Source organism: Camelus dromedarius, chromosome X (assembly GCF_036321535.1).
Source record: "Camelus dromedarius isolate mCamDro1 chromosome X, mCamDro1.pat, whole genome shotgun sequence".
NCBI classification, from domain to species: domain Eukaryota; kingdom Metazoa; phylum Chordata; class Mammalia; order Artiodactyla; family Camelidae; genus Camelus; species Camelus dromedarius.
Genome location: NC_087472.1, coordinates 15,372,210 through 15,399,106, shown reverse-complemented (window position 1 = coordinate 15,399,106; position 26,897 = coordinate 15,372,210). Strand labels below are relative to the sequence as shown.

General features: G+C 41.0%; 1 protein-coding gene across 2 annotated transcripts in view; it reads right to left on the bottom strand.

Annotated features, from left to right (window-relative positions):
* GPC3 (glypican 3) overlaps positions 1-26,897 on the bottom strand; it is a 368,118-nt gene that overhangs the window by 328,165 nt on the left and 13,056 nt on the right. For both annotated transcript variants that reach the window (XM_031446156.2, XM_031446155.2), the window contains one exon: positions 8,685-8,846. In XM_031446156.2, the coding sequence (XP_031302016.1) occupies positions 8,685-8,846 (162 nt within the window). The remainder of the gene's footprint in view (positions 1-8,684; positions 8,847-26,897) is intronic.

The window sequence follows — 26,897 nt, the reverse complement described above, 5'->3', positions numbered from 1 at the left end:
ATAAGAGTGTATTTGGAGAAGCTGATGGATGCCACCATCATGCGATTTGTGGTCACAAGGTGTACATCTGTGGCACTGAACTTTGTTCACAGTGCTCTGTGAAGAGCCTAGGTCTGGCAGGAAGAAAAGACCAGCCAGGGAATGGTGAGGCCAGAAACAGAGGCAGGGGCTTGGGTAAACATAAGACATGCCATATCAGTTGGCAAGGATTGCCCTGTTATCTGGACTTTTAAGATATTACATCTGAGTAGATTTCAAAACCTAGAAACAAATGCTGCAGGCAACAGCTTATAGCTTTTCTGTCTGTCTGGCCTTAGTGGTATTTGTTACAGAGGAAGTGGAAGAGATAGTAATCTGCTTCTATTAATGCTACTTATTTTCCTCGTGTGTGTGTATGTATGTGTGTTCACTCAGACATTTACTGAGTATCTGCTATCTCACCCGGGGACACAGGGCTGAGGTTGAATCCACATAAGCCCTACTGTCAGAGGGATCATTCTCTAGTAATGGAGGTCCATGTTAATCAAATAACCATCATATATCACTACCAACTTGATAAGCACTAGAAAGAAAAAACACAGGATCCCAGAAGAGGGAATACAGCAGAACCCGGTCTAATTTGATGATTGCATTGCAGTGAATCCAGTCCAGTACTAATGCTGAATAACTTCAACCAAAGGAGGGAAGCATGATAAACATCCTGATTTTATCATTTTTGTTCTCCTTCCTCTTCTAACGCAACCCCATAAAATCAGAGTCTGCCATTGCTAGTTAGGTCTAGAGGCTACGTTAACTCATTCAGACCACTAGGGGACCATTTGGAAACCATATACTATTTAATCTTAAATATACACATACATACAGAGAGAGAAAAGATGAAAGCACACAAAAATGTTATTAGTAGATTTCTCTGAATAATAGGATTATGAGTGCGTATACTAGAGCATTTTACTATTCATTATAATTATATTAAAGCATAAAAAGCATTTTTTAAATGTATATTGCTAGATATGTGGCACTCAATACTGCAAAGCAGATATATTTTATACACAATCAGGCTTATAAATGTACAAGAGGGAATAATGAAAACAGTAGCCACAGTGCACTTGGTCCCTACAGACAGCGTACAGTTGAGTTCTTCATGGTCCTCACCAGATTGAATCCTCTGTAATTAATGGCTCAGAGAGAAGTGACTTGCCCTTGGCACAAAGAAAGGAGGTAGTAGACTGGGAGGTAGACTCCAGTCTGCCTGAAGCCAGAGCACATGCCCGCCTCATTATAGCCCTCTGCTTCTCTCCTGGGTGTTTGGCCCTTTCAAAAGGGATGACTCACTCTAAGGCTAGCTAGGGAGTCCCGAAGGAGTGGTACTAGTAGGCAATTGATGATGTTTACATTTTAATTGGATTTAGAAAAAGATGTACACTGATCTACCTAACTCCCTTACCTGCCCTTCTCTTTGATCAAGAGCCATGTCTGTCTGGAGAATTCCAGGTAAGCTCCTCCAAGAAGCTCTACCCTCTAACTAGAATTAATCCTTTCCAACCCCACAGTCCCATACAGAGGGGGAGTCCCTGTGAAGCTGATGAAGCTTAAGCTACAGGGACTGGCACTTGCACGCTTCCTCCCAGAAGAGCCACAGGCATTTTGCATTTTCAATTTTGTCTCCTTGTCCAATTTTGCCCAAATTTTCAATTTGGAGGGCCTCCAAATTGTATAAGCTTTGAGTCCTACAAAACCTGGATTCACCCCTACTGCCCAGAGAAAACTGCTAAAATTTTTCCTACAGCATTTCTCTTAGGATGCCTTGTACACAAATTATTCACGTACAAAAGTCTTGGTTTCTGAAATTTCAGCTACTTGAAGGTAGGCATGAAATAGCTTTTATCTTTGAATCCCCTACAATACCTGCCTTCAGACATGCTAGATACTTGCTCAGCAAATGTTTTTTAGTTAAATATAAGAGAATTCCACTGCAGGAAATAAAGCTAGAATTGGGGAGATTGCCCGTAACCAGTGAAACAAAATACAGAGAGGCTATAAAACACATGGCGATTAAGGGCACAGGCTCTGGAGATGTACATCGTGGGTTCAATTCCTATCTCTGCCATTTGTTGGCTGTGTGACTTTAGACAAGTTACTCAATCTGTCTAAGCCACCACTTCCTCAGCAGTAAAATGAGGGTAATAATAGTACCAACCTCGTAGGGCTGTTGTGAGGTTTAAATGAGATAATACAAGCAAAAGCCTTCAGAACAGGACATTCATTCGTCTCTCATTGACTTAAGTACATGTTCAGAGAGCAGGTTTTTGAGTCTCACCCCAAGCCCTCAACTTTCTCTTCTCCACACCAGCCGCACATCTCCTGCCTGTCCCCACCTAGATTCATTCTAACCCAGCCCAGATGACCCCAAGCCTGCCTTCCTAAACATGACCCTCCACTGCTGATCTGGAAGCAAAGAAGGTGACTCCAGGTGTGAAACCCAGTTCGGCCTCTGCAGGTAGTCGAGATGTGAGCTGATGGAGCCTGGAAAATCAGAGACGGAGCTACAAGGCAACAGCATGTGATAAAGGACACGACTGAGACCCAGAGAGGGCAGAGGGGAATGGAATGCAGAAAAAAGATGTGAGGCAGTATGAAACAGGGAAAAGGAGGAGTACGGGGGGGGGGGGGGGGGGAGGTGCCTCAGCCCCCGGAAGCCTCTCGCAGTCAGTAGAAGGAAAGGTGTTTTTAATTTCTATGTTACCACTTCCAGCTTACAGGAAAATTGTTTCTCCCTCCACTCGGCTGACAGGAGAATTCAAATCTCTCAAACATATGCTTCATTACTCCGATATCAGGTACTGCAACTCAGTGAGACAGAAAGAGGAGGAGGGACATATGTTTTCAGAAAGTAAACAAATCCCAGTGGGGGAGGGGTGGAAGTAGCCACTCTAAGCAAAAGCGGTATTTTTCCTGGAAGTTTCTAGAGGGCAAGGACAATGGCCTTGCATTTGCTCTGTTGGGCCCACTGAGAAGGTGGGCAGTGATGATGGCAGCTGGAGGGGGTGAGTTCAGAGCCCTTTTGAATCAAGGGGCATAGGCTGGGGTAAAGAGTTAATCTGCATGATCTCTTCACCTCACTGTGGGCTCCAGAACATTCCCCACCGGCACACTGAGTCATTTCTCTAAGCTCTTTTTATTAAACAGTTTCAGTCTAATGACTGACTTCTAAATCAATAGAGGGCACAGGAAAGGTTTACAACTCCTCTCAGCCTCTGGCTTGGCTAAAGCCACAGCATTTTGAAACTGAATTAAATGCAAAAGTTCTCAGTTTAAAACCAAAATAACTTTAAACACCCAGTTTCCAATAGCACTAGTAATTAAAGAATCACATTTTTTTAAAACTTTGTCACCAAACTATCTCTTTGAGTCAGCGCCATAAAAGTACACTAATTAAAGCCAGCATCTTCTGGGCTCTGATGAGAAATTCACCCTTTTATAATGGGATTACTAGAGCTTTGCCATACAGATGAGTGGTTCGACTAATAATTTACATTTTTGAGGATATATAACCTCACGCATGGTCATGGTTTGCGTTCCTAAAATCCTCCTATTCAGTTTCATGTTATTATATTTATCCCTGGCAAATGAATTAAGTTCTGATTAGACATCAATGTAATTATTCTCCCCGTATGTTATTTTTTTTTTAAAAAAAAAGGTTGTGACAGGATGGTCAGCAGTTTGATGCAGGGACTCAGCAGGGCTCAGCATGGGCAGGACTGTTAGACTAGTCAAGGGGAAAAAAGTGTGAAATGGAGAAAAATTGCTCACTACTCACTTAAAACCCCCACTACATTATAAAAACTAAATTAACAAATGATTGAATCTCAAAAACATGTTTATCAACATTCAAGCAATTATTTAGTCACATATTAATGGTGAAGGAAAAAAGCTTTGCTTGAATAATGTCCCTAAACGGTTATTTCAAGCAGAAATGACTGAAGAAATTGCTCTGAGCTGATGGAAAAGGGTGTTCTAACCAAGGACAATTTTATTTAGGGGGAGTGGGAGAGACAGGAATCTGACAGAAAAAAAGTAGAACTGCCAAGAGCAGATGGAAACGGAAAAGGAGGGAGCAGAGAAACAGAAGAAGCCCAGAAAGCCTGCCCCCTCCCCACTTCTCCGCAGAGAGCAGGGCGGAGAGACGCTTCCGGCCCCAGCTGAGGAGAACTCTTCCTTCTCTCTGCCAGGAGCACGTGGACCAGAAAATGCAATGAATATATGGCCTGAACAACAAGACCTTCCTGGTCTAGCCTCTGGTTCGTGTGTAAAATATACCAGATAGGGGCCAAAAGAGAAGCTTCGGGAAGCTGGGAAAAGGATTGCTCCTGGCTGTATTGACAGTTCAAATGACAGCTTCACATCTAAGAATGCATAAAATTAACCCCTTTTTCAAAGGGTCCCTTGCCTAAGTGCTCTCTCACCTGCGCACTGGAGCTGTTTCAATATCGTCTCTATGTGGCAAAAATCGCTGAATGACGTCATGAACTCCGGCCTTGTCTAGGTTAATGTCCATAATGCTAATGCATCATTTATCTGGCCCCACCTCCATGCAAATGAGCTGTCTAGATAATAGTGCATGTATATAGTGCTCCACAATTTTCAAGACACTTTCACACACATTATCTCTATGAGGTAAGCAGGACTGTAATGATTATCCCCATTTTGCAGATAAGAAAACTGAGGCTATTAGTCTCAGTAACCACCCAAAACCCATAAACACAGAAGTAGAATTAGAACTTAGATTTTTCTGACTCCAAATTCAGTGTTTCTTCCATTGCCTTTAAGCACCAAAAATAGTTTTAGCCATTTAAAATGGAAATATTAAGGGAAAAACAATGAACATAACTTGATCTCTCCTCATCAATTCACGACCATCACCATGAACACTAGTTGTTGGATCTACTATAACACAGGGGTTACTGGGACACATAGGGAACAGCCCTGCACACAATGCCCCCAGCTGCCACATCCAGTGAGTTCTTGAGTCACTTTTCTGTCCTGCACTCTTACTGTCACTCGTTAACTTCTTGTTGCTCATGTGTACCTCCCTCTGGCAGTCTTTCAAAACCCTCCTACTTAACTGCTTATCTCCTATTGGATAGAAAACTAGAAAATCAAGCTTATAAAGACTGTGCATACATTTGGAACAGTAGTAAGCTCTGAAAAAGGACCCAAAGGGCTCTCAGATGAGTCAACTACACAAGCAGGAGCTCCATGTCATTTTAGGTGCACAGAGATGTTTTCAGCTCAACCACCATTTCTCCTCTCTGATAAAGAGAGTTCAAGTTGTGAGACAGGCAACTTCCAGAAAAGCCAAGCGTTGCTGCGTTCTAAAGAGTCTGTTCTCACTCAAAGTCAGCGGTACCTTGGGGAAGATTGGAATCATCCAACATAACAGAAAACACCTGGACATACCCCAAGTATTTCCTGATGGTACAAGGTTGAAAATCATAGTGAAATTCTATAAGGAAAACAGAACTCAAGACTTGATGGTGTGGAGGTGGTGGAGATATGATGAAAAATTCAGAATTCTACCCCACTTTTCTTCTCAAGGACCACAAATCCTGCCATTCCTTCATTGTGTTTTACCTCCAGCACGCTAAGAACAAGGGAAACTATGCCACATGATGGCTTGGAAGAAGCTGTGGCATCAATGCATTTCCTCATAGGGCTGCTGGGAAAATGAAATGAGATAATTATGTAAAAGTAAGCATCATATCGCAAGCACTTAATAAATTGTCACTATTATGATCATCATCATCATTATTATTAGGTAGGGGAGAAGAAAAAGAGAAAAAATCTACTTTTAGTGGAGTTTTTCAAAAAGAATTAATTAAGCAGAAACAAAAAGCGATTGTGCCGCCCCATTTTACTAAGCACATCTAAGTAAATTAAATTTAGGAAACGAGGCAATGTAAAGATTGAAAATAAAGAACAACTTTTTTTTTAATGCTTCAATCATTATCAAAACACCATTAGCAATAGAGCACTCCAACCACTGTAGCAAAGGGCCCCAGGCTCATTTATGGGGGCAAAGGCTTCCTGCAAACGAAGGCATAAACTTCAAATCGAGGCAGTTAAGGATTACTCGTGGAACTGTGCACATATTTGCAGAAAGCACTCACTGCTTAAACACCCCCAGTGTGGACTAGTGAGGGAATCCTAAAGAGATTGTAGATCAAGGCCAAGATCAAGATGAGCTTTCTTCAACTTCATGTGGTGAAAATAGCTCACATAAAATTTCATAGGGGTGAAATATTGGAGCAATTTTCTCAATAATTTGGCCTAGTAGAACTTGGGGGAGGGCATGTACATTAGAGGAAAAGCAACTGTGCCCCCTCAATTTAGATTCATTGGAATAATAAGTAGTTATAAGAAAAAAAGTGGATACCCTCTTTCTCTTAGCAATTAATAATACATCATCTGATAGCAGTCCCTGATTTGAGTCTTGTCTCTCCAAATGTTTGTTACAGAAAGGAAGGGGCAATGTCTCTACAAACATGGCATAATCGCCTTGAGGTCTAGGATCATGTTTTACTTTTTCTTGTGGGGTTTATTTTTCTAAGAGCAAGGCAGGTAAAGAATAAGAAGAGAGAATGAAACAAGAGAAAGAAAGAGTACATGTGGTGACAAGTAGAAGGCACTGGCAATTAGTTCCGACATCATCTAGTTGTTCCTTGCCTAGGGTTGTCCTCCTGCCTGTCCCCACAATTTGAGAAACAATGTGTGTGTGTGTGTTTGTGTGTGTGTGTGAGAGAGAGACAGAGACAGAGAAGATACAACTAGTAGGTACCACCCCCACTCTCCACCATCTGTTCACATGACAAGTGTTCTATAAGGAGCCATATCTGGAAGATAATCCAATCCAAATCCTGTCAGAGCTTCCTTTCTCTCCTGGTCTTGTGCTGTTCCAGAACTACAAAACACAACATGCAAAATGCAGAACTGGCCAGACATGAAGGCGGACACCCAAGGCCCTCAGATGAACAGACGCGTCAGCTACTCTGCATGCTAGAACACCAGTGTGATCGCTCCACCCATTCCAGCCAAGCAGTGGGAGTAAGACAGCATCTGTGGGCCCAGTCATTCCAGGAATGGATCAAATCACAAATACTCCACCCTAGAAAAGCACCTTGACACCCCATAGAGTGAGATCCAGCTCTCCGCTCCAACCCAATTCTTCTGTCCCATCTCTTCTTATCACCCCATTTCCAGCCAGCAGATCAGCTCCAAAACCAATCTAAGGAGTACATGAATGGTACATGTATTTTTAAAATCAGCTTAAATTATTCATTCTATCGCCAAATTGTTAGTCTCAACAAACTCTTCACAAGAGTCTGAGTGCATAAATAGGTTAACAAATACTTCAGGCTTAGGTATTGAACTTTATATAATCGATCCAACATCCCCTGAGGCTTTGACCCAAGAAACTGTTGTGGATGGATGCTTTATTAGCTAATTTGAATAATTTTCTTAACTAATTCTAAGTATTTCATTATAATACACAAATAAGCTATAATCAGCCCAGCTTACAATTCAAAGAGGTTAATTCTTATAAAGGTGCCACAGATCTAAAAATTTAGAATGTCAAGTAGTCAGAAGTGTTATTTTTCTATCTTACCCCAATTCTCTCCTTGTGGGGCAAGAAAAAGGCAGCTGATTCCATCTGCTTAAGGAAGGACAGAAGAAAGCTACAATATCCATCATTAACTTTCCTTCACAGGAAGGGGCATACTGAGGTCATTAAAAGCATACACTCTGAGAGCCAGGGCGGCTCTGTTCAAATCCTTCATTTTCCATTGATTACTTGTGTGACCTTGGGCAAGTTACTTAACCATTCTCTGCCTTGAGTTTTCATCCATAAAATGGGGAAACTAGTACTACTACTTACTTCATAGGATTTGTTGTGATGATTAAATGAATTAATATATGTCAAACACTTAAAGGCAAGCCTAACCTAGCACATACTGCTTTGTAAGTGTTTGCTGTTACCCCTACTACCATCCTCCTGGCTGGGTCTTTGACTCAAGGGCGATACTCCCCACCCTGCTATGACAGTTCGACCAGGCAAGAGTTAGGCCAAATGTAATGTCCTACCCATTCTGGCAACGCCACAGCAGCTTCTTTTATAGTCACACACAGATGTAGTTAGAACTGAGACTCACAAAGAAAGAAACGATAACCACTCACACAAATGAGAAAATGTAGGGCCATCAAGCCACTTTCTCCCTCTTAAACGGAAATGGTCCCAGTGGTCGGAAAGAGTTCGTGCATGTTCCACAAATATCCAACTCCTCCTGGAGAAAACTGGTATTTCATTAAACTTTTTTTGTTTTTTAAACAAGTCATGCCCTAGTAGAGAAGAAGTACCATTTAGTCTTTCTGCCAAAGACTTACAACCTTTACATACGGGCAGGCATAATGTCCTTGGGCAATGATTTTTGACAATACCCACCTTTCCAAAGATTGAAATAGGGCTTCTCTAAAAACTGTTTTTCCTTAACCAGAATCTCTCTCTGGGAGGTTTTTATATCAAGCATTAATGCTGGAATGGTGATTTACAAATTATACTTAGCACTTGAAAGCCCAGTGCCCAAATAATGCCACTGAGCAGCACATCTCAAGTGATCCCTAGAACTCACCTTGGAAAACCGCAGCATTCTGAATAATTAAGAACTTGAGCTCCATACTCGCAGACTGAAGCAGTTGTTCCATGTTCAATCGTGCTGTTAGTTGGTATTTTTCTTCCATCTTTCGTGAGCAGCACGTTGGGCCTTTCGGGAGACATACTTGCAAATCTGATCCTGAAACAAACAAGTTTTTCATGTTTCAGTAAGCAGAATGTCACACACACACCCACACACCCACACCCACATAAAAGTGGCAAACAAGGCAAAACAATGCATTTCTTTTAAAATACAGTACAATCTTGATTATTCAAAATTAGTGTTTATCTTTGCTAATCCCTGCTCTCTCCCAATTATTCTTATGACTGATTCTTTTTGAATAACCATAAGAATTAATTGCCTAGGTTTGACTCATAAATTCTGCATAAACTAATTTATAGCACAAAGTGTACGTCATTGAGCACCAATATTTAATTTGTCTGTTAAAAGATCAATCTTCACTCCTACAACTTCTTTTTCTTGATCATAATTTATGAATGAGAACATAACCAAGAAGCAATTTTCAAACTTCCAGTTATGATTTCCTAATGAAATGTATGTCTGGCCAACCCAATGTGGCTTTTGGGGAAAAAAGATCACAGCATCAGTATCACATCAAATTTCATTGTTGTTGTTGTTGTTGTTGTTGTTGTTGTTGCTGTTGCTTTAACTAATGGTCTGGGGCAAGATGCATGAAGGAAACATCCAGAGGATAATATTAACATTCACACAATCACCAAAATCTCTTCCAACTCCAACAGTTCTAGCTCTATCACAAATGCCGACCTCTTGTTCCTCTGAATTCCTGAGCTACCTCGTCACTACCTCCCTTACAATGCAGAATGCTTTATTTTTATATCTCCATAAAGATTTGCCAAATGAATAATCTTCTCAATTAGAGAATCAGAACCTCTTCTTAGTCCTCATCCAGTGTGACCCTTTGCATCCCTCACAGTTGACCAATCCCTCCTTCTTAAAACACTCTCCTCTCCTGTTTCAGCAAACCTACCCACCCCATCCACGCCCCATACACCTCGCATTCCCCACCTACAGCAGGGGCCCATTCTTACCTGTCTTTCCTTGCTTTCTCTTCTTCTCCCTATCACAGAAATGTTGTTGACTCTCTTTCTCATTCCACATCTCCTCCTACCCCCGATGGTCTTGTCTAAACCCACGTGATTGCTGAACTCTAATTCTGCTCTCACTTCTCTCCTGAGCTCCCAAATCGCACATTTTCAACGACTCTATATAAATCTCGAATTCAGCAGATCCCAAACTGAACTCAATATATCCCATACACACACACAAGGTTCTGTCTCCTGTGTTCTGTATCTCAGTTAATGAGTATCATTTACCAAGTTTCCCAATGATAGAAAACTTTGTTCTTTTCAGCTCTTCACTGGTGACTCAACACACCTCTTCGTCCGTGGAAGTGCATCAGCATATGAATGAAAATTGAAGCCATGGGAGAGTTATTCAACAAATATTTCATTGGGTACCCACCACATGCCAAGCTCTGTGGATATAGCAGTATATAAAGTCCCTGCTCTCATGGAGCTTATATTCTGGGAAACAATGAACTACATATATATAGTCAAGTAGTGATGCCCTACAGACAAAATAAAAGTAAGTAAGGAGGGGAAAACAACCTGTGGTATATACATGCAATGAAATATGACTCAACCATAAAAAGAAATAAATTAGTGATACATGCCACCACATGGATGAACCCCAAAAATATTATGCTAAGTGAAAGAACCCAGATTTTTAAAATTACATACTGTATGGTTCCATCTAGAAAGTGAAAATGAATCTATACTGACAGAAACCAGTCTAGTGGTTGTTGGGGGAGATGGAGGGCAGTGAGGCGGTGAGAGTGAGGAAATTGGGGGAGGGGATAGACATGTTCATTATTTTGAGTGCAGTGATTGTCTCATGGCTGTAAACAAATAATAAAATTCTCAGTTTGTACCTTTAAAATATGTGTAGTTTATGGTATATCAATTATACCTCAATAAAGCTGTCACTTTTTTAATGTTTTAGAAAAGAAAGTAAGGGAGATAGGAAATGTGGTGGTTGCCCAGACGATTCTACTTATAATGGGTCATCAGGGATGGCTTCTTTTATGAGGTGACACTTGAGGAGAGATGAGAGAAACAAGAGAAAGTCGCATGATTTTACATCCTCCACCAATACTAGCACATATTAAGGCTCAATGACTATTTAAGTAGTCTCCTTCCTCTTCTGCAACTCCTGTTTCACTCAAACTTTCCCTTCAGTAAGCATTTGTTGATCTCCTTCTGTGGTGGCCATGAAAATGTGCATCTCTGACCTCCCACTGCGGAGGCTGTAACTGACTAACGGTCCAAGCTGCTGCGCTCTGAATTCGCCACCATGCTGTGCCCAGGCCACAGTCCCCAGGGGCTGCTCCCAGCCAATAACTGAGCGCGGCAAAGATGCTAAGTCCTGGGAAACACAGGACTTTGTTGACAGGGATTTTTGGCTTGAGGACTCCCCATTGACCTTGACAAAACTTTCTTAAAACTACACTGCAGTCTAAATTCTTCCTACTCAACCTTCCTTCCTTCCCTCTCTCCTCCACATGGGTCAGCCCTGCACCATAGTGGCATGGCTCTTTCAGGACCCTTCAGCTCCCCAATCGTTTCTTTCCCAAATGTTTTCCCCAATATATTTCTTGCACATCTAGTGCCATATTGGCATCTGCTTCTCAGAGGACCCAGTTTAACATATCTTCTACGTGGCAAGCACTGTGCTACCTGGTGGAGATACAGCTTTGAACAAGAGAGATGTAGTTTTTAGCCCACGGAGCTTACTGTCTAAAGGGGTTAACAGAGATGAATACCTGGTGCATATAAACGAGTGCAATAAAGCTTCATTGTTAGCTAGGATGACAAAACATGTCCATGGCATGTAGCAGGGACTCTCCCAAAGTCCCATAAAGTCCTTGGCAAAGTAATATTTCATGATAAACATCAAATCTTACTGAAGTGAGGCTAGAAAGTTTATTCAGACATTTTAGACAGCCACTTTCAATGACTGAGGTTTTTCTTTTTTTTTTTTTTTTTATGGATGGGGCACTAGTTAGTCCTAAATTACCAGAAAATTTCTTTTTATTACAATGTCTTATTTCTCTAGGAATTCTGGTTACTCGTGGCTTTAATGCATGTGTCCAAGTTTTCTTAATTGAGGGATGAAATTTGTCAAGTCTTACCTCACGTGACATCACTGTTGGAGTCCACAGTATTGACTCCAGCCTCTCCTCTCCCCTCCTCAGGGGAGCTGCTCACAGAGGTAGTAAAGGAGAGCACAGATAATACATATCACCAAACCTAATCCAGCACTGCAATTTATAGTACTGGATGGAAAGATGATATTTAATGTGTCAAAATACAATTTGGGGTCTGGAGACACAGAGTTCAGATTTATCTCCTATAAATGTCAATCTCATATACAAGCCTTAAACCAATTTTAAATACGGTGTAAGCTTAAAGGCTTTATGATTATCTTTAGAAAAAGAGGAAAGCAGAGCTAGTTCTAGCTCACCGTGTTCTTTCTACATGAAGTTACAAAATGTAATGCTACCCTAGAAGTAGAGACTGATACAGAGTTCCCTTGGGGATAAGTGGCTAATCTAGACTTAAACAAGGTTGGTTGGGACACATGTATAGATATGAAAAATCCAATATAGCAGGTACTCTCCATATACCAAGTTCCTGTCCATTTAGCAAGGTTTTATTTATTTTCTTGGTAAACTGATGCCTAAGTAGTGTGTGTTTAAAATAGCTGTATTTGCATACATTCACAAAATGGAATGTTATAGATAAAATTCTTTGTGTTTCTAAATTTCCAGTGGTGATGATTTCCAGTTTTCAAGACTGGTAGGGTTTTTTTGACAGGGTGGCTGTTAGCGCTGTTCTTACTCCTACCAGCTGTAGCTAGTGGGAGTTATAAAATAATAGGGCTCAGATCTTTTCTCTGTGAAGTGCTATGAGTAGCTTACGTCTTAGAAGGTAACAAGCTGCCACTCAGTGTACCAACAGAAGTCCAGAAATAACTTTTTAAATTACCATGACACCAGTTTGTTTTGTCTTAATATGACAGTTCACAAAGTAACTTAGAGCATGCATAGGGGTACCCCCTTCCCTGAGTTGGTCAAGTCTCATCATTGTATAAATTGCCCCTACCTCAAGAATTTGTTTAGCCAAAATCTTGAAAGGACTAAAACCTCAGATGAGAACTTATGGGAAAACATGTCAGATGTCATGAAGAAAGCTACATGTTATATCCAAATATAAGAAATGTATATATAGCAATATTCATCCTCCCTCCCACTTATCACTGCCTGGTTAATCAATAAACCAGTACAATTGATCTGGGGGCTAAGAGTTAGCTATAGATTTGAAGAAATAAAACATCTATAGGCTGATAAGAAGTCAGGATTTCTAAACCAGGAAAGAGAGAAATACTTGCCAAAGGAAAAAATATTTTGTTTTAAGTAAATTTCATATAACTCACAGGCCAGCTGAAAATAAGCCCCGGGACGTGATAGCAAAAGGAACAAAAGTGGGCCAGGAGAGCCAGACATGCCTAAATGAAATGACAACAATGAAATATAACCATTTCAATGCATGAACATGCACATGAAAGAAACAAAACAAAACGAGCACACAAAACAGAAAGAAACAGAGAAAGAATTTAGAGGGGAATCCTCATCAACAAAACAAAGAAATTACTCTGGGAACCAAATCCCAAGTGGGATGAATAAAAAGTAAAACCCAGGGCAAATGACTAAGGAGGTACTGAGAACTGGTACATACTTGTGTGAATAAAAGCAGAAAGGCCAATTCAAGAAATAAGATGCAACCTACAAAAGACATAGTAAATAGCAAAGCATTCTTTAAGCATGTCAGGAACAAAAGAAGGTCAAGGGAAAATAGCTCCTTTATTAGATGGGACAGAAAAGTAATCGTGGACCACACTCGTCAATGAGATGTTCACATTTTTTTTTTTTTTTTGTAAAAATGGAATTCAGCTGGGAAATGGGAACAGAGACAAGCAGTATAGCCTGGGCTGGAGATAAGGAGAAGACTTAGCAACTGACTATTCAAATGAGTCAGAAAGGTTCAACTCTTTCAGACTTAATAACTTGCATTCCTAGATGCTAAGAAAAAAAAAATTAACTGAAGTCATTACAGGGCTGCTAGTTCCCATTTATTTTGGAGGATTAAAAAGTACCTTCATATTATAATCTCTTCTCCTAGATTTTTAGTTCCTGAAGAGCAGAGAATGACTCCCATCTCCTTTGGGATGCCCCATCTTTCTCAGTAAGCCCTATGCATATAGTGCTGAATTAATGAGGGCTGCAGACTGAGAACACTAGTAAAGAACTTTCTGTCTGATCTAAAAAAGAGGAAGTGGAGACAGAAGACCCTGAAAATGTTACATCTGTATGCTTAACTTTGATCTTGGAAAAATACCTTAAAATACCACAAAAATCAATTTCCAAACATTTTGAAGATTCACAATTAGATGTGTCTCTTGAAGGAACCATGAAGTAATTTATTTCTAGTTATTTTGAGACAATGTCTTGCTTGCACATTGGGTCCAGTTCTGGGTTCTGCAACTGAAAAGGGATTTTTGAGTTATGGAAGCTTTTCTCTGGGGGATTATTCCCATGTGTCTCCAAGCTGGGGACCCTTACCAGTTGCCTCCCCTTCCAGAGGCCAAACCACAAGGGGTCCACAGAGGGCTCCCCCGCTGATGTGTACTCTTGTGTAAGGGCATCTCTCAGGCGTGGCTACCTGTGGCCTTGCCTTCATGACTTCTATCAGAGACTCTTTACTTTGGGCTTCGTTCTTCCTCTTTTTTGGCTCCACTCAAGGATTTGACATTTTAGACTGCTTCTGGTTTCCCTTAGCCACCTCTGCCAGGACTGGGACTTCAGTTCCACTTGGCCGTGCAGTCACAGGCACAGCACACTGACTTGGAGACCCTATCCCAGGCCCGAGCCCTGTCTCTAATTGGAAGAGGAGAGTGAACAATTTGTGTGAGGCTGTTTAAATGTGTCGATTTTATGGGATTTTATTCCAAGTCGGTAAGCATTCATGGCCAGGAGGTCAGCATCATGGTAGGCATTCGTGGGCAGGAAAGAGCAAAAGCACTTATGGCCCTTCTCGTCGAGTACCTTATAATTTCATCCTAGACCCATCAATTGCGAGCTGTGCAAGCAAGGGTAGGTTATTTACCCTCTACATGCCTTTTTGTCCTTATTATCAAGACCACTTACCTTGCAGAGTTATTACAAGGACTGAGTGAGATTATGCATGTGAAGCTTTTAGCCTACTTGGTACAAGGTAAATATTCAATACATGTTGAGTAAAATTAAAATAAACAAAAAATAAATTTGCACTAAGATAAGATTTTCACGCACAAAACTAGCTAGAGAATAGTAAAAGTTGATATATGGTTAGGTGACAAAATAAGCAGTATATTTTCTGAGGTGATGGATATTGTCTATATTTCAATTGGGGTAGTAGTTACATGGGTATATAAATTTGTCAAAACTCGGGAAATTCTTCATTCAAAATGAGTGCACTTTATTGTTTGCTAATCATATCTCAATAAAGTTGATTTCAAAAATATGTAGTGTAGACAACATTTGTTAGATAAGTGAGTGCTCACCGGAGAGTCTGGGAGTCAAAGAAGGCTTCTGGAAGGAGGTGGGGCTTGAGTAAGAGATGAGAAGGCCAATGGGTGAAATGTGTTTGGCACCACTGGAGGAGTGGGGCAATACCAACCTGCCTGGGGACAGCTGGAATCTGGGGCATGGCTAGCTTATCAGGCAAAATGGGTCAGAGTTTGAAGGGCCTTGAGTGCAGACAGAAGACTGTGGGCTTGATCCCATGGGCAATAAAGGACCACTGCTGGTTCTCAAGCAGAGGCATAATACGATAAAGAGCGCTGTTTAAGAAGATTAGTCTTACAGCTTGAAATTGGGAAATGGGCTAAATAACCCCTCAAGGTCATTCCCAGCCCTCTGATTCTCTAATTATCTTTATTATATTCTATATGTTGCTTATTTTACTAGACTGCAATTTTAGCTAATGACTATAAATTGTCAAAATCACATTAAAAACACATTAAAGAACAGAGGAAATATTCATGTAGACCTTGATCCTTACACTTTTCTAAAGGCAGATAAAACATATTCAAACAGCAACAGAAGAGAAAGAGAATGGATCGTCAGGGCTCAGTAACAATGAAAATTGAAATCTTTTCCATATATATATATATATATATATATATATATATATATATGATGATTTGACACATTTCATTGCCAAGGTCTGCTTTATGAATGGCAGATTATTATTTTTTTTTGCTAACAAAGGTATGCTGTGGTAAAAATAATAATGTAATATTATCATTAATGTAATACTAAGCAAAGGAATGAATGATACCCAAAACTGGTTGCTTCATGACTTGTAGGGAAAATAATAGATGCCTATAAAATTATCCAAAGGATTAAGTGCACGTTGCTCTACTAATGAACCAAAAAAAACATATCAAGCATTTTTAAAAGGTTTTTTTTTTTAACAGAGGACAAGTCAATTTGCCATCCAAAAATATTAACTAATTTCCTTAGCATATAATAGTGACTTGACTTGCTATTAGAACGGTGCTTTTTCCCCTAATTAATCATTATCTAAATCAAATCTTACACGCTCATTAATTTCTTACTAATCAAGATAGGAATACAGATGAAAGAAATGGCTGCGTTTGAAACCAATGGGAAAAGTGATGATTGCTGGTGGAAGAAATCATCTTAGGGAACCCAGATGAAGGTTACCCTTCTGTTATTTAGCCTGAAAGAACGTGACCTTGCAGAGGGCACACCTGGGTATTGCAAGCTCAGACTTTAAATCAAACATCATGCCTAGGGCCGCCACAGACTCTGCCTCTGTAAAAGGCAGGCCAAAATGTCGCTCCCACACTGGAGTACTGGGAGTTTAAAGCAACCCTGGAGATAAGCCATTCTCTAAGCCTGAGAACTAGAGTGAATTACCTTTATCTCTACTGCCAACTGTCAATTAACTGCATATCATTTCATGCCCAGTAAAGGTTGAATCCCTAGATTGCTATACTCTCCCACAAAGAGGTTCTTTCTGGACCACATTCCCAATCAGCAGTCAACATGTGCTCTGGGAATATAAATTCACTGATTACATTCAGCTTGCCAACATGGTGAACGATTCATTCATCCAACATTTACTGAATGCCTACTTTGTGCCAGGGGCTCTGCCCAACCTAAGGAATACAATAATGAACAGGACGTAGTCCTTGCCCTGGAGTTCACAGATAGGTCCAGGAAATGGACTCCCAAACTAACTAGAAACCTCTAGGTCATTCTGGACACCTCATATGCCCTCATCCCCTATAGTCAAATGTCACTAAGTCCCACTAGTTCCGCTTTTTAAATGCCCCTCATCTTTCCCCTCGTTTCCATCTTTGCCTCATCATCTCACCTCTTTTCCCTTGGACTACTGCAGCCTCTAAACTGTCCTTCCCACCTCTACCCTCTCCTCCACCCAAGCCCCAGAGAGATATTGCTAAAGTACATATCTGATCACATCTTTCTCCTTCTTAAAAGCGGAGCCAGGGCACAGGGGTGCGAAAGTGGGTGGTATGTTCAGGCACTGCCAAGGAACCTGGGAAGGCTAGAGAACAAGTGAGCTGGTAGAATGTGGCTAGAGCCAGATGAGGAGAGGCTCCGTGAGCCCTGCCACAAGAAGATTCTTCGTTATCTTTGGCTAGTTTTTTGTTTGTTTGTTGTCTTTTAAAATTTTTTTCCAGCTTTACTGAGGTATAATTGACCCTTAGTTATCTTTGGACTGGATTCTCACAGGAGAGAGTATTCGTGGGAGCAGAGATATACTGCGCAAGCTTTCTGTCCTTTGAATTCCCATAGCACTCTGAATCCTTCACAAAGACACCTCTCACACTGTCTTGCATCATAGTTATATTTGCATGCCTTATCTTCACGAGATTTAAGTTCCTTGAGGGAAAGACCCTTGACTGACTCATCTTTGTATCTCAAGGGGCCCACTGAGGTTTGGGCTTGATGCCCTCCCCTTTGACTTGGAACCAATGCCAGAACTTCAAGAGAGTTCAGTTTTAAAGGAACTAGGTCAGATTAATTGATGCTACTAGAGCAGTACTTAGAAGAAGCAGAACTGCAGGGAAAATGAAGGACTCCTGAGCCCAAGATGAAGGTCTCTCTCTTTCTCCTCTTCTCTTCTCTGCCCACCCACCACCCCTCACACACACCCACTTTATTTAGATCAGGGGAAGCCCTAATAAAAACAAAATCAGATTGGAGAATATGCTAGCTGGGCTAAAGACCCTTTGAGAATTCTGCCAGAGGGACTAAACCAAGGCAGTTTTCCTGTCTCCTCTAGTCACTTTTGCACTAATTGTTATTCTACTCAGATAAGTAGCTGAGATACCATCTTTTAGGAGATCTATAACCTTTATTTTTCATGAACAATTTTCAAATATGCAGACATGAAGCAGAGCTGAGAATTTCAACACATCAGGCTCAATCTAAGCGCTAGGCCATCTCTCCTGTGTACAAAATCACATCTGGGGGAAAGAGCCCTTCCCTACCAAGACTAAAGTGTTATTATCTCCTCTGCTACCAAATTAGCTGTGTGACTCAACCAAATACCTTTTCAAATCTAGGCCTGACTAGATGAGCCTGTGGATAATTTTAGGTCTGAGAGTCTTAAGTTTCCCAACTATAGGTCAATCGATAGTCACTGAGCCCTTTCTAGTCTGGGCATTGGAAGGAGACAAAAGAAGCAAAGGGCTTCCTTCTGCCCTTCTAAGAAGGCTTTGTTAATAGCACTTGACAATAGCTATACGTGAACATGGACACGGGCCAAGGCAAAGACCAACAACCCAGCCCGTATAGTGCTTCACCCCAGACAATAACCACACTCCCTTTTACATACCCCTTTGTCTCCAGAGGCCAGCTACTGTCAGATAGTTTCCTGATGGATGGCATGCAGCAAGCAAAGGGAAGGACTTTGGAATTAGACATACCTGGGTGTGAACCCCAACTCTGCCACCTAATAGCTGTCTGATATTAGGCAAGTTAATCTCTGGGCCTTGCCTTCCTTATCTATAAAATGGGAACAATAACATCTACCTCTCAAGGTGGTTGGGAGAATTCAATGCCTATTTAATGCTTCCCTAACACATGCCTTTATTTCCTGCTTCCCTATTTTGTTCATGTTATTTCTGTCCCTGGAGTGCTCTTCCCCTAGCTTCAGCTATTAAAACCTTCTCATCCATAAGGTCTCTGTCAAATGTCTCTTTCATAATTGTTTGTCTCCCTCCCCCGGCTACCCTCTCCACCAAATAAGCCCCATGAGCTGTCAACTCTAAGAATTTCCAGCACACTTTGTACCTCTAATACTGCATTTTGCAATCTCCGTTTTAAACCTGTAGGTATACTTTTCTTATACCTACCATTAAGTTGTAAGTTTCTGCACAGGAACTACATCTTGGCCATCTTTGTATTCCCTGACATGATATAGTGCCCGGTATACAGTAGACAATCAATAAATGCCTGTTGAATGGATGAACAAATTCTCAACAATGAGACCCTGCTTCCTATACTATAGTAAGCTCCCTATGTCTTGAAGCATCCAAGCATAATTTGGGTAGCAATATCAGAGATGACCACAAAAGGGACCCCTGCACTAGGTAGGAGGATGGAACTGGTGACCTCCAAGGTTCCTTTCTCTCTGCGTTTCCATGAAGATCGTACTCTAACTCCCTACTCTTTATACATGCCAAGGTTGTCACTTCCATAAATGTTACAACGGGTCTTTTCGTCATAAGCATTCCTTCAGAGAACGTCTCATCTGTGACAACCATTCTGCATGCAAGTTGTACCTAAAACTCAGTATACCTGAGCGTAAAAAGGCAGTCTTCTGCTTACATGTCTCTGGCTTCTAAAACTCCCTGCAGCTCATGTTTCAGCAAACCACGAAGACTAGGTGGACAGCTACAGTAGATTGAAAGCACACCATCACCTTGATGCTACAGATCCTGTGAAAAGATTTTTTAGGTGGCTAATAGGCAACAATTGCCTTCCCATGGCTAAAGTATTTAGGAAAAAAATATTTTTTAAGAAAAAAAATCCAATAGGAGCCATGAGTTAAGACACAAAGTCCATGTTGAATAATACAGTAGCCTATTCTGTTTCAGAACTCTTCTGATCCAGAGTGACTTGGGTAAGTCATTTCACTCCCCAGGTCCTTGATGTAACCATGCGGAAAGTGGGTTAACAGCAGTTGCCAACCACATCCCACTCAGGAAACACACTGAAATTTTACAACTGACTTTAAGCTTCCTTAGAATAAGTTCCCCTTAGAGTAAAGAACTCTAGTAAATTGGTTTGATTTATGAGGCTCAGAAAGTTCTCTTCTGGAGTGGATTGAATGGTGCCCCCCAAAAAAGATTATGTCCATGTCCTATCACCTGGAACCAAGAAATGTGATCTTATTGGGGAAAAAAAAAGGTCTTGCAGATGTAATTAAATTAAAGATCTCAAGATGAGGTCATCCTGGATTATCCAGGTGGGCCCTAAAAATAACGACAGGTGTCCTTATGAAACACACACAGAGGAGAGACACAGGAAGGATACAGAAGGCCATGTGAAGACAGAGGCAGGATTGGAATGACACAGTCACAAACCAAGGAAGGCCTGGAGCCAACAGAAGCCAGAAGAAGCAAGGAAGGATTCTCTTCTAGAGCCCTTGGAGGGAATGTGGCCCTGCGGACACCTTGATTTTGTACTTCTGGCTTTCAGAACAGTGAGATAATAAATTCAGTTGTTTTAAGCTACCAAATTTGAGCTAATTTGTTACGGCAGCCCTAGGAAACTAGCACACCCTCTCGCCCTCACCTAGTAATGTCTAAATGTTTCATCACGGGTGAGTTACCACTTTGGTTGAGCAATTTCATCAGGTGTTACGTTAAAGTGCAACATTCCTTGAGTAATTCTCTCGTATCTCAAGGTTAAAGAGTTTCCTTGGGATCTTCCTCCAGCCCAGGAAAGAGGAGGTAGGGGTTCGAGAATTAATCCAGAACACCAGGATAGGGACAAGGAGCAATGTCAAAGGGATTTAAAAAGATTAAAGGGACCAGAGCCAAATTGTATCCATGCTCAGCCCTGAGAAAGTCGTATTGACAAAGCCCAAATGTTACTTTAACAGCAATAATCCCATACTAGAAGACAGAAGAAGCTTTGCAGAAGCGAAAAAGGATAATACTGCCTCAGTCCTTGGCTCATATTCCAGAAAGTCTGCAGGAGGGTGCTCAGACTAATCCAAATGTCTCATTCTCACTGCTCAATGCGTTTGTTTTCCTATGCCTAACAAATTAGGTATATTTTGTATACATGAAAAAAAATGTTTCAAGCTACTAGCAATTAATAATCACGAAGAGAGCTGGGCAACAATGGAAGATGCTTATCAGTCTGGGTCTCCAGCCCAACCCTGAATTTGGTAGGAGTCTCTTCACATGACATCTGCCCTAGTCTTCAGCACTTCTGGAGATGCTGTTTAACCAGCTCCCAGGCAAATCTTTCCAATGCCCAATTGCCCTTACTGTTAAGATGCTTCTCCCAGCTCTAATGGCTAACCTAAATTTCAGTTTCAAGCCACTGCACCTTGTAATTACTTTCTCAGCCACTGTAAATAATCTGTGCCCTCTATTTTATCTTTCCCCTTTCCCTATGATAGGAACCTGTGGAAAAGGGAGTCGGTTGCCTTGTTAGTACAACATACACACTGCACCTGAGCAAAATGCAACCAAAAGAAAAATCACTCACTCTTGATCCCCGAGTGAGAAGCAACGTTATTGATCTTTTGCTTTTTCCTATCCTTCAGCTGATCTGAGTGTCTACACTGACATGCTCCAGTGCTGTGGCATTTATGCCATCTTGGGGAATAGCTGTGTAAATGCTCCAGTAATTTTATACATCTTCACCATACTGTTGTGTTAGAACTTGAGTGTCTGAAGGACTGGGAAGGACAGATTTTTCCTCCTCCTCCCACTCTCATGTAATATGAATCAAAATCCTCACTAATTGGCCTTCCTCCTGCATGTTACTGAAATCTAGACTTGGTGGCAACCCCTTCTGTGAAAGAGATTTAATGAAGGAGAAAGTGCATGGGAGGTGACTTGGCAGGCAAACCATTGCAAAGCAACTATGAGAACCTTGGAGACACAAGGACTTTCAAACACACACACACACACACACACATTGGTGAGTCCACTTTACCCTGAACCAAATGCTCCCCCAAATTGAAGAAATTTTAAGTTATTCATGCAATACATAAAAGAGTTTTCAGTGATGCTCAGTAGTGACTTTTTTTCCTCCTTGCTTTCTTCGGGAGCTATGAAAAACAAAAATAAATTACCCAAACAGGTGATTTGGGGATTTGCCTTCCATTCCCATGATTTCACTGAAAAACTCAGAAATTGCTAATAGTAACTTCATTCCCCTGTCAAGCTGGGGGTGAGTCAGATACAGAGCTCTCCAGAGCCCAGTGTGGGCTCTACGAGGCAGCGCCAGGAGGGCTCCAGATCAAGCTGCACGAACCAAGCCTGGATCCAGGGTCTCCCGTGGGCTGCTAGTCTTATATGACCTGCCTTCAGAAAGCCTTGAGCTCTTGAGACCACAGCAGTTTGGTTCAGGAATATCTGCCTCATTTACTTTTTACTTTTTTTTTCCAAGGATGAACTGAAATAAAGTAGAAATGGTGACATGCGACCTATGGAGCCAGTTCTCCCAAACCGGGCTGACCATGCATATCTAAGGAGTGTGGGGTTCGAGGTAGCTGATGCTCCAGTCAGCTTGGGCAGTGATGGAAACAGCTTGATGCAATCACTGAGGCAGCTCAACTCAGAGATGATATCCTTCACTGAACAGGAAAATCAAATGCCCATGACCCCAGGCTGCTGGGCCACGTTCCCACAGGTTCAAGCTCTTCCCATGCCCTCCTCCTTCCCCTCAACAGATAAGAGACCCCTCCATGCACGGTCCTCATCTCTCCGCCTCCCCCATCAAGAGCAGAGAGAGTTGGGTATTTGAGTTTGAATCCCCAGCATCTCACGTATAGTGGGTTCTCAAAACTGGTTGCAGGAGTAATTCTCAGCAATGCCGAGCCCACCACAAGAGTAGCGAGTAGGAACACGGCTCTTAAACCAGACTAAGTGAGTTTAATTCATTTTGTAGCTCTTTGACCGCAGATAAGTCACTTAACCTCTGTAAAGCCTCAGTTTCTTCATCTGTAAAATGGGGGAAATAATAATACCCACCTGGTAGTTCTATTGTGAGGATTAAATGGGATGTTGCCCATAAAGGGCTTAGCACAGCGCCTGGCTCAATAAATGTTAATGATTATTAGCACTGCCCCCACCACAGGTGCTCAATAAAAACTTGCTGAATTGAAGTCACACCAGTGGGAATGACTAGCAGATGTGAAGGCGGCCTGAGCTTTTTTTTTTTAGGGTTTTTCCCACCTCACTCTCTCACTCTGCACCAGATGACCTCTGAGAATTTTTCTTTTCTTTTTCTTTCTTTTTTTTTAAATTTTTTTGAGAAAAAGGATAGAATAGGGGATAGTTAGGCTCTGCTTTTGCTGATCTTCAGTTTTTCATTCAGGGCAGAAAACCAAGTCTGGCAAAGTCAGGAAGATGATTTTCTGAGAAATATGACAAGGCTATTAAAAACCCTAAATGAAAGTTGTGTAATGAGCATGAATCTGAATACATTTAAATTTCGTCTAGATCCAGTCATTCCAACAACATCCTTATATATTTTTAAAGTGTGCTTTTGCAAATGTGAGGAGACCAAAGCCCTAAAAGATGGCAGAATTTCTTCAAGGGTTGGGGTGGGGAGGGGACGCACAATTGTCATGAAAATTAACCCCTGAAAATGCACAGGATTTTATTACCAAACGGATGCCTGAGGAGATTACTAGATTTTGAGGGTCTTTACTATCAAGAGAGAAACCTGCATGCCTGAAATAATTAAGAAGAAGAAACTCAATTATCTAGTAAACTGAAATTTCAAACCACCCTGCTTACCTAAATGAGAAAAGCTGCTCAGACTAAAGCGTCATTACTTCTATTTAGACAAGCCTTAGCAAAGATATACAAGGAGTAAAGAATGGGACCCCACATTCTTCCCTAAGCCACAACAATGCCTGTTTATGTAAATAGGATTTTCAATAACAGAACTGAATCCGAAAAAAATGTTTTCATTATTGTCTCTGAAAAAATGCAAATGCAGAAGATGAAAGTCAAGGGGCTTTCACTATGATGGGCACTGAATACCCTAAACTATTTATTCTATGCGAATCTGAGCCTGGACTCCAAATGGGTCTAAGAAACAAGAAATGACTCTTTCCTCCTTAAAAAGGTCTGAGTACGATATGAAGAATTACAAAGGTTTCTCTGGCTCGGTGGCAAATTGAGTGCATATTTATTCAAAAACTCGGTTTACAAAGAAAAGTAGTAGTAGTAGATATCTATTTACCTTTATTTGGCAGCCCCCTCCAAAATCTGGGCCAAAATATAAATATCCTTGCCTCCCTCATCATCGCCAGCTGACAAACACTGCCGCGTGACCATAATAACCTCCAGGCGCAAACGAAAAGCTCATTAAAGACTATATGAAGGCTATTTATAGGAGAACTAAACAAAGAAGGAAAGAACTATTAGCAAAATTAATTAGACTGTTCATACTTTTCACAACTACTACTATTTGTTTGAACTCAAGTGTCCAGCTCCTTTACTGACAGGTATTGATGTCTACAGAGATACCACATATCCAGTTTTAAACTGACCCTGTAGGTTTTTGGTTCAAGAACTCAGGTTTTGACCTATACTCTGTATATCAGCCTTCCTGTTGCTGTTTAGGCAGCTGATAAGAGGCAGAAATCCTTCTTGCTCATTAGGCCATTAGCTGCTGTTAAGCAAAGGGCTCAGGGAGGGGGTGATCAGTGGCCCAGAGGAATGTGCCGAACTCCACATATAAAGCCAGCCCCGATTTGGGGTTAAGAATTTAACCTTAAAAGGCTGACAAGTCATAAATTTGCCTGAGGTTCATATATATGTGTGACTTTCACAGTTTATATTTCCTAGCCAGGACTCAAAGTCAAAACATGCCCCCTGATTAATGAATGGTACTAATTGTTATTCCTGACTCGAGAACATTAGTCTTTACCCAAAATATTTTCTTAAAAAACACACAATCTCATACTTAAAACTCTCTGGCTTTGGGGAGTTTGGATAACTGGTTAGAAAAAAAATAGGAAGAAGAGCCTAATGTTATCTGTTTCTTGGTGCTACCATTTTGGTAGTCAAGATTGACTGAAAAGCTTCCATTTCATTGTGTCTGTCAAGCAAAGTGCAAAGGAATGTCCTCAAAATCTAAACATCTGAGATAAAGCAACCATCTGTGAGTCCACACAAGAACTGAGCTGGGGCGGGAGCGGTAGGGACAGAGGGGGGAGGGCTGAAGTATCTTCAAGCACATTTTGTCTAACTTAACTTGTTAAATATTTATACATAACTGCATAACCTAAGAACCTTGGCCAAGCTTGGAAGAGATAATACATATAGGACAAACCAAAGATCGCCATAAGTGTAAGGACAAAGAAAAAATACCAAGAAACAGTCCAGTTGGAATACACTCTCTAACCTGTAGTCAAACTTGAAATGAGGACAATAAAATCCTACAAATGCAACAATGTCCTGAAATGTGATAACTGCATCAGGGAAAAGCAATTTGGTTAGCCTACAAGGTAGATGTCAGCCCTACCCCACTCTAGCAGTGTTTCAAAGGGGCACCTTTATCTTTAGAAAAAGGAAAGGCATTCAGTATAAGAAAATAGATTTCTAAGAACAAAGATGCAATTTGCATTCATTGAGAATTATGACAAAGTGCGAGAGAATGTAAACTACATTGCAATGATCTGAGGTACTTGAGTCAGATATATTTAGCCTCGTCCTATCTGTACAAAAAGCCTTTTAAATACTCAGAGTTCTTAGAAAGTGGAATGTAAATTTATCATCGGTGCACATTTTAGACCTCTTCATTTCCAAACTAAGGAACTGAATTTTACAATATACCAAGAGAAGTGACCGGGTACCCCAACCAAATATGTGGGCAGAAATGCAAAGCCTGTTTTCTCTCCAGAATCAGTGAGGGCAAGAGGATGTGGCAGAGGCAGAGGCAGAGGAAGATGGGGGAAGAGAGGGGAGAAAAGGAAATCAGGAGCTATAGGAAAAGGAAACACAACTTACAACTAAAACAGAGAGGAAAATATAAAACATCCCACGCATCTTTTTTTTTTTTTACAGAACAAGAAACACAAAACCACTCAATAAATATAGCAAACCATAAAACACCTTCTGTTCTAAATTATAACCAGTTGAGAGAGAGTGTGAGGGTGAAAAAGAGGAAGGTGAAAAGGGAAGATATGGGGAGCTGTCCGACAGATGATGAAGGGAGGACCCTCAGGAGCTCTGGAAGTACCCCGATCCCCCCAAAGGGCTGTGATGAGTGTGTACAGAACATCCACTCTTCCCCTACAATAACCTGGCCTACTTCTCATCACTACTCTATGAAATGTTGATGAGCTTTTGGGGAATTTTACCCAGAATTGTTAGTTGATAATACATCTCATAGCCACCAGGATCTAACCTGAAAATAAAATTGAATATTGTTGAAGGGTGGGGGAAGACTCTGAATGATTGAATAAATGTTGGTTCCAACATCACCTTCAGGCTTTGTGAATGAGGCAACCTTACTCTCTCAAAGAACAAAAAGGCAATCTGACAGCTTTTGAAGGCCAAAAGAACCTTCAGGCAACGTTACTAAATTGACCCACAGCACTGAACTTTCAAAGGCAAGAAATGACTCGGGTTTTAGAAATTAACACTTGTATAAAACCTTCAGAATTCCGTGGGGGAAAATAAACCTTTATTTCAGAAATAAACTTTGAAGTTTGAAAACAAAGCAGAAAATCTGTTTCTGAAAATAGAAGGGACTATTTGAAACACTGAGCAGTTCTTCCATGG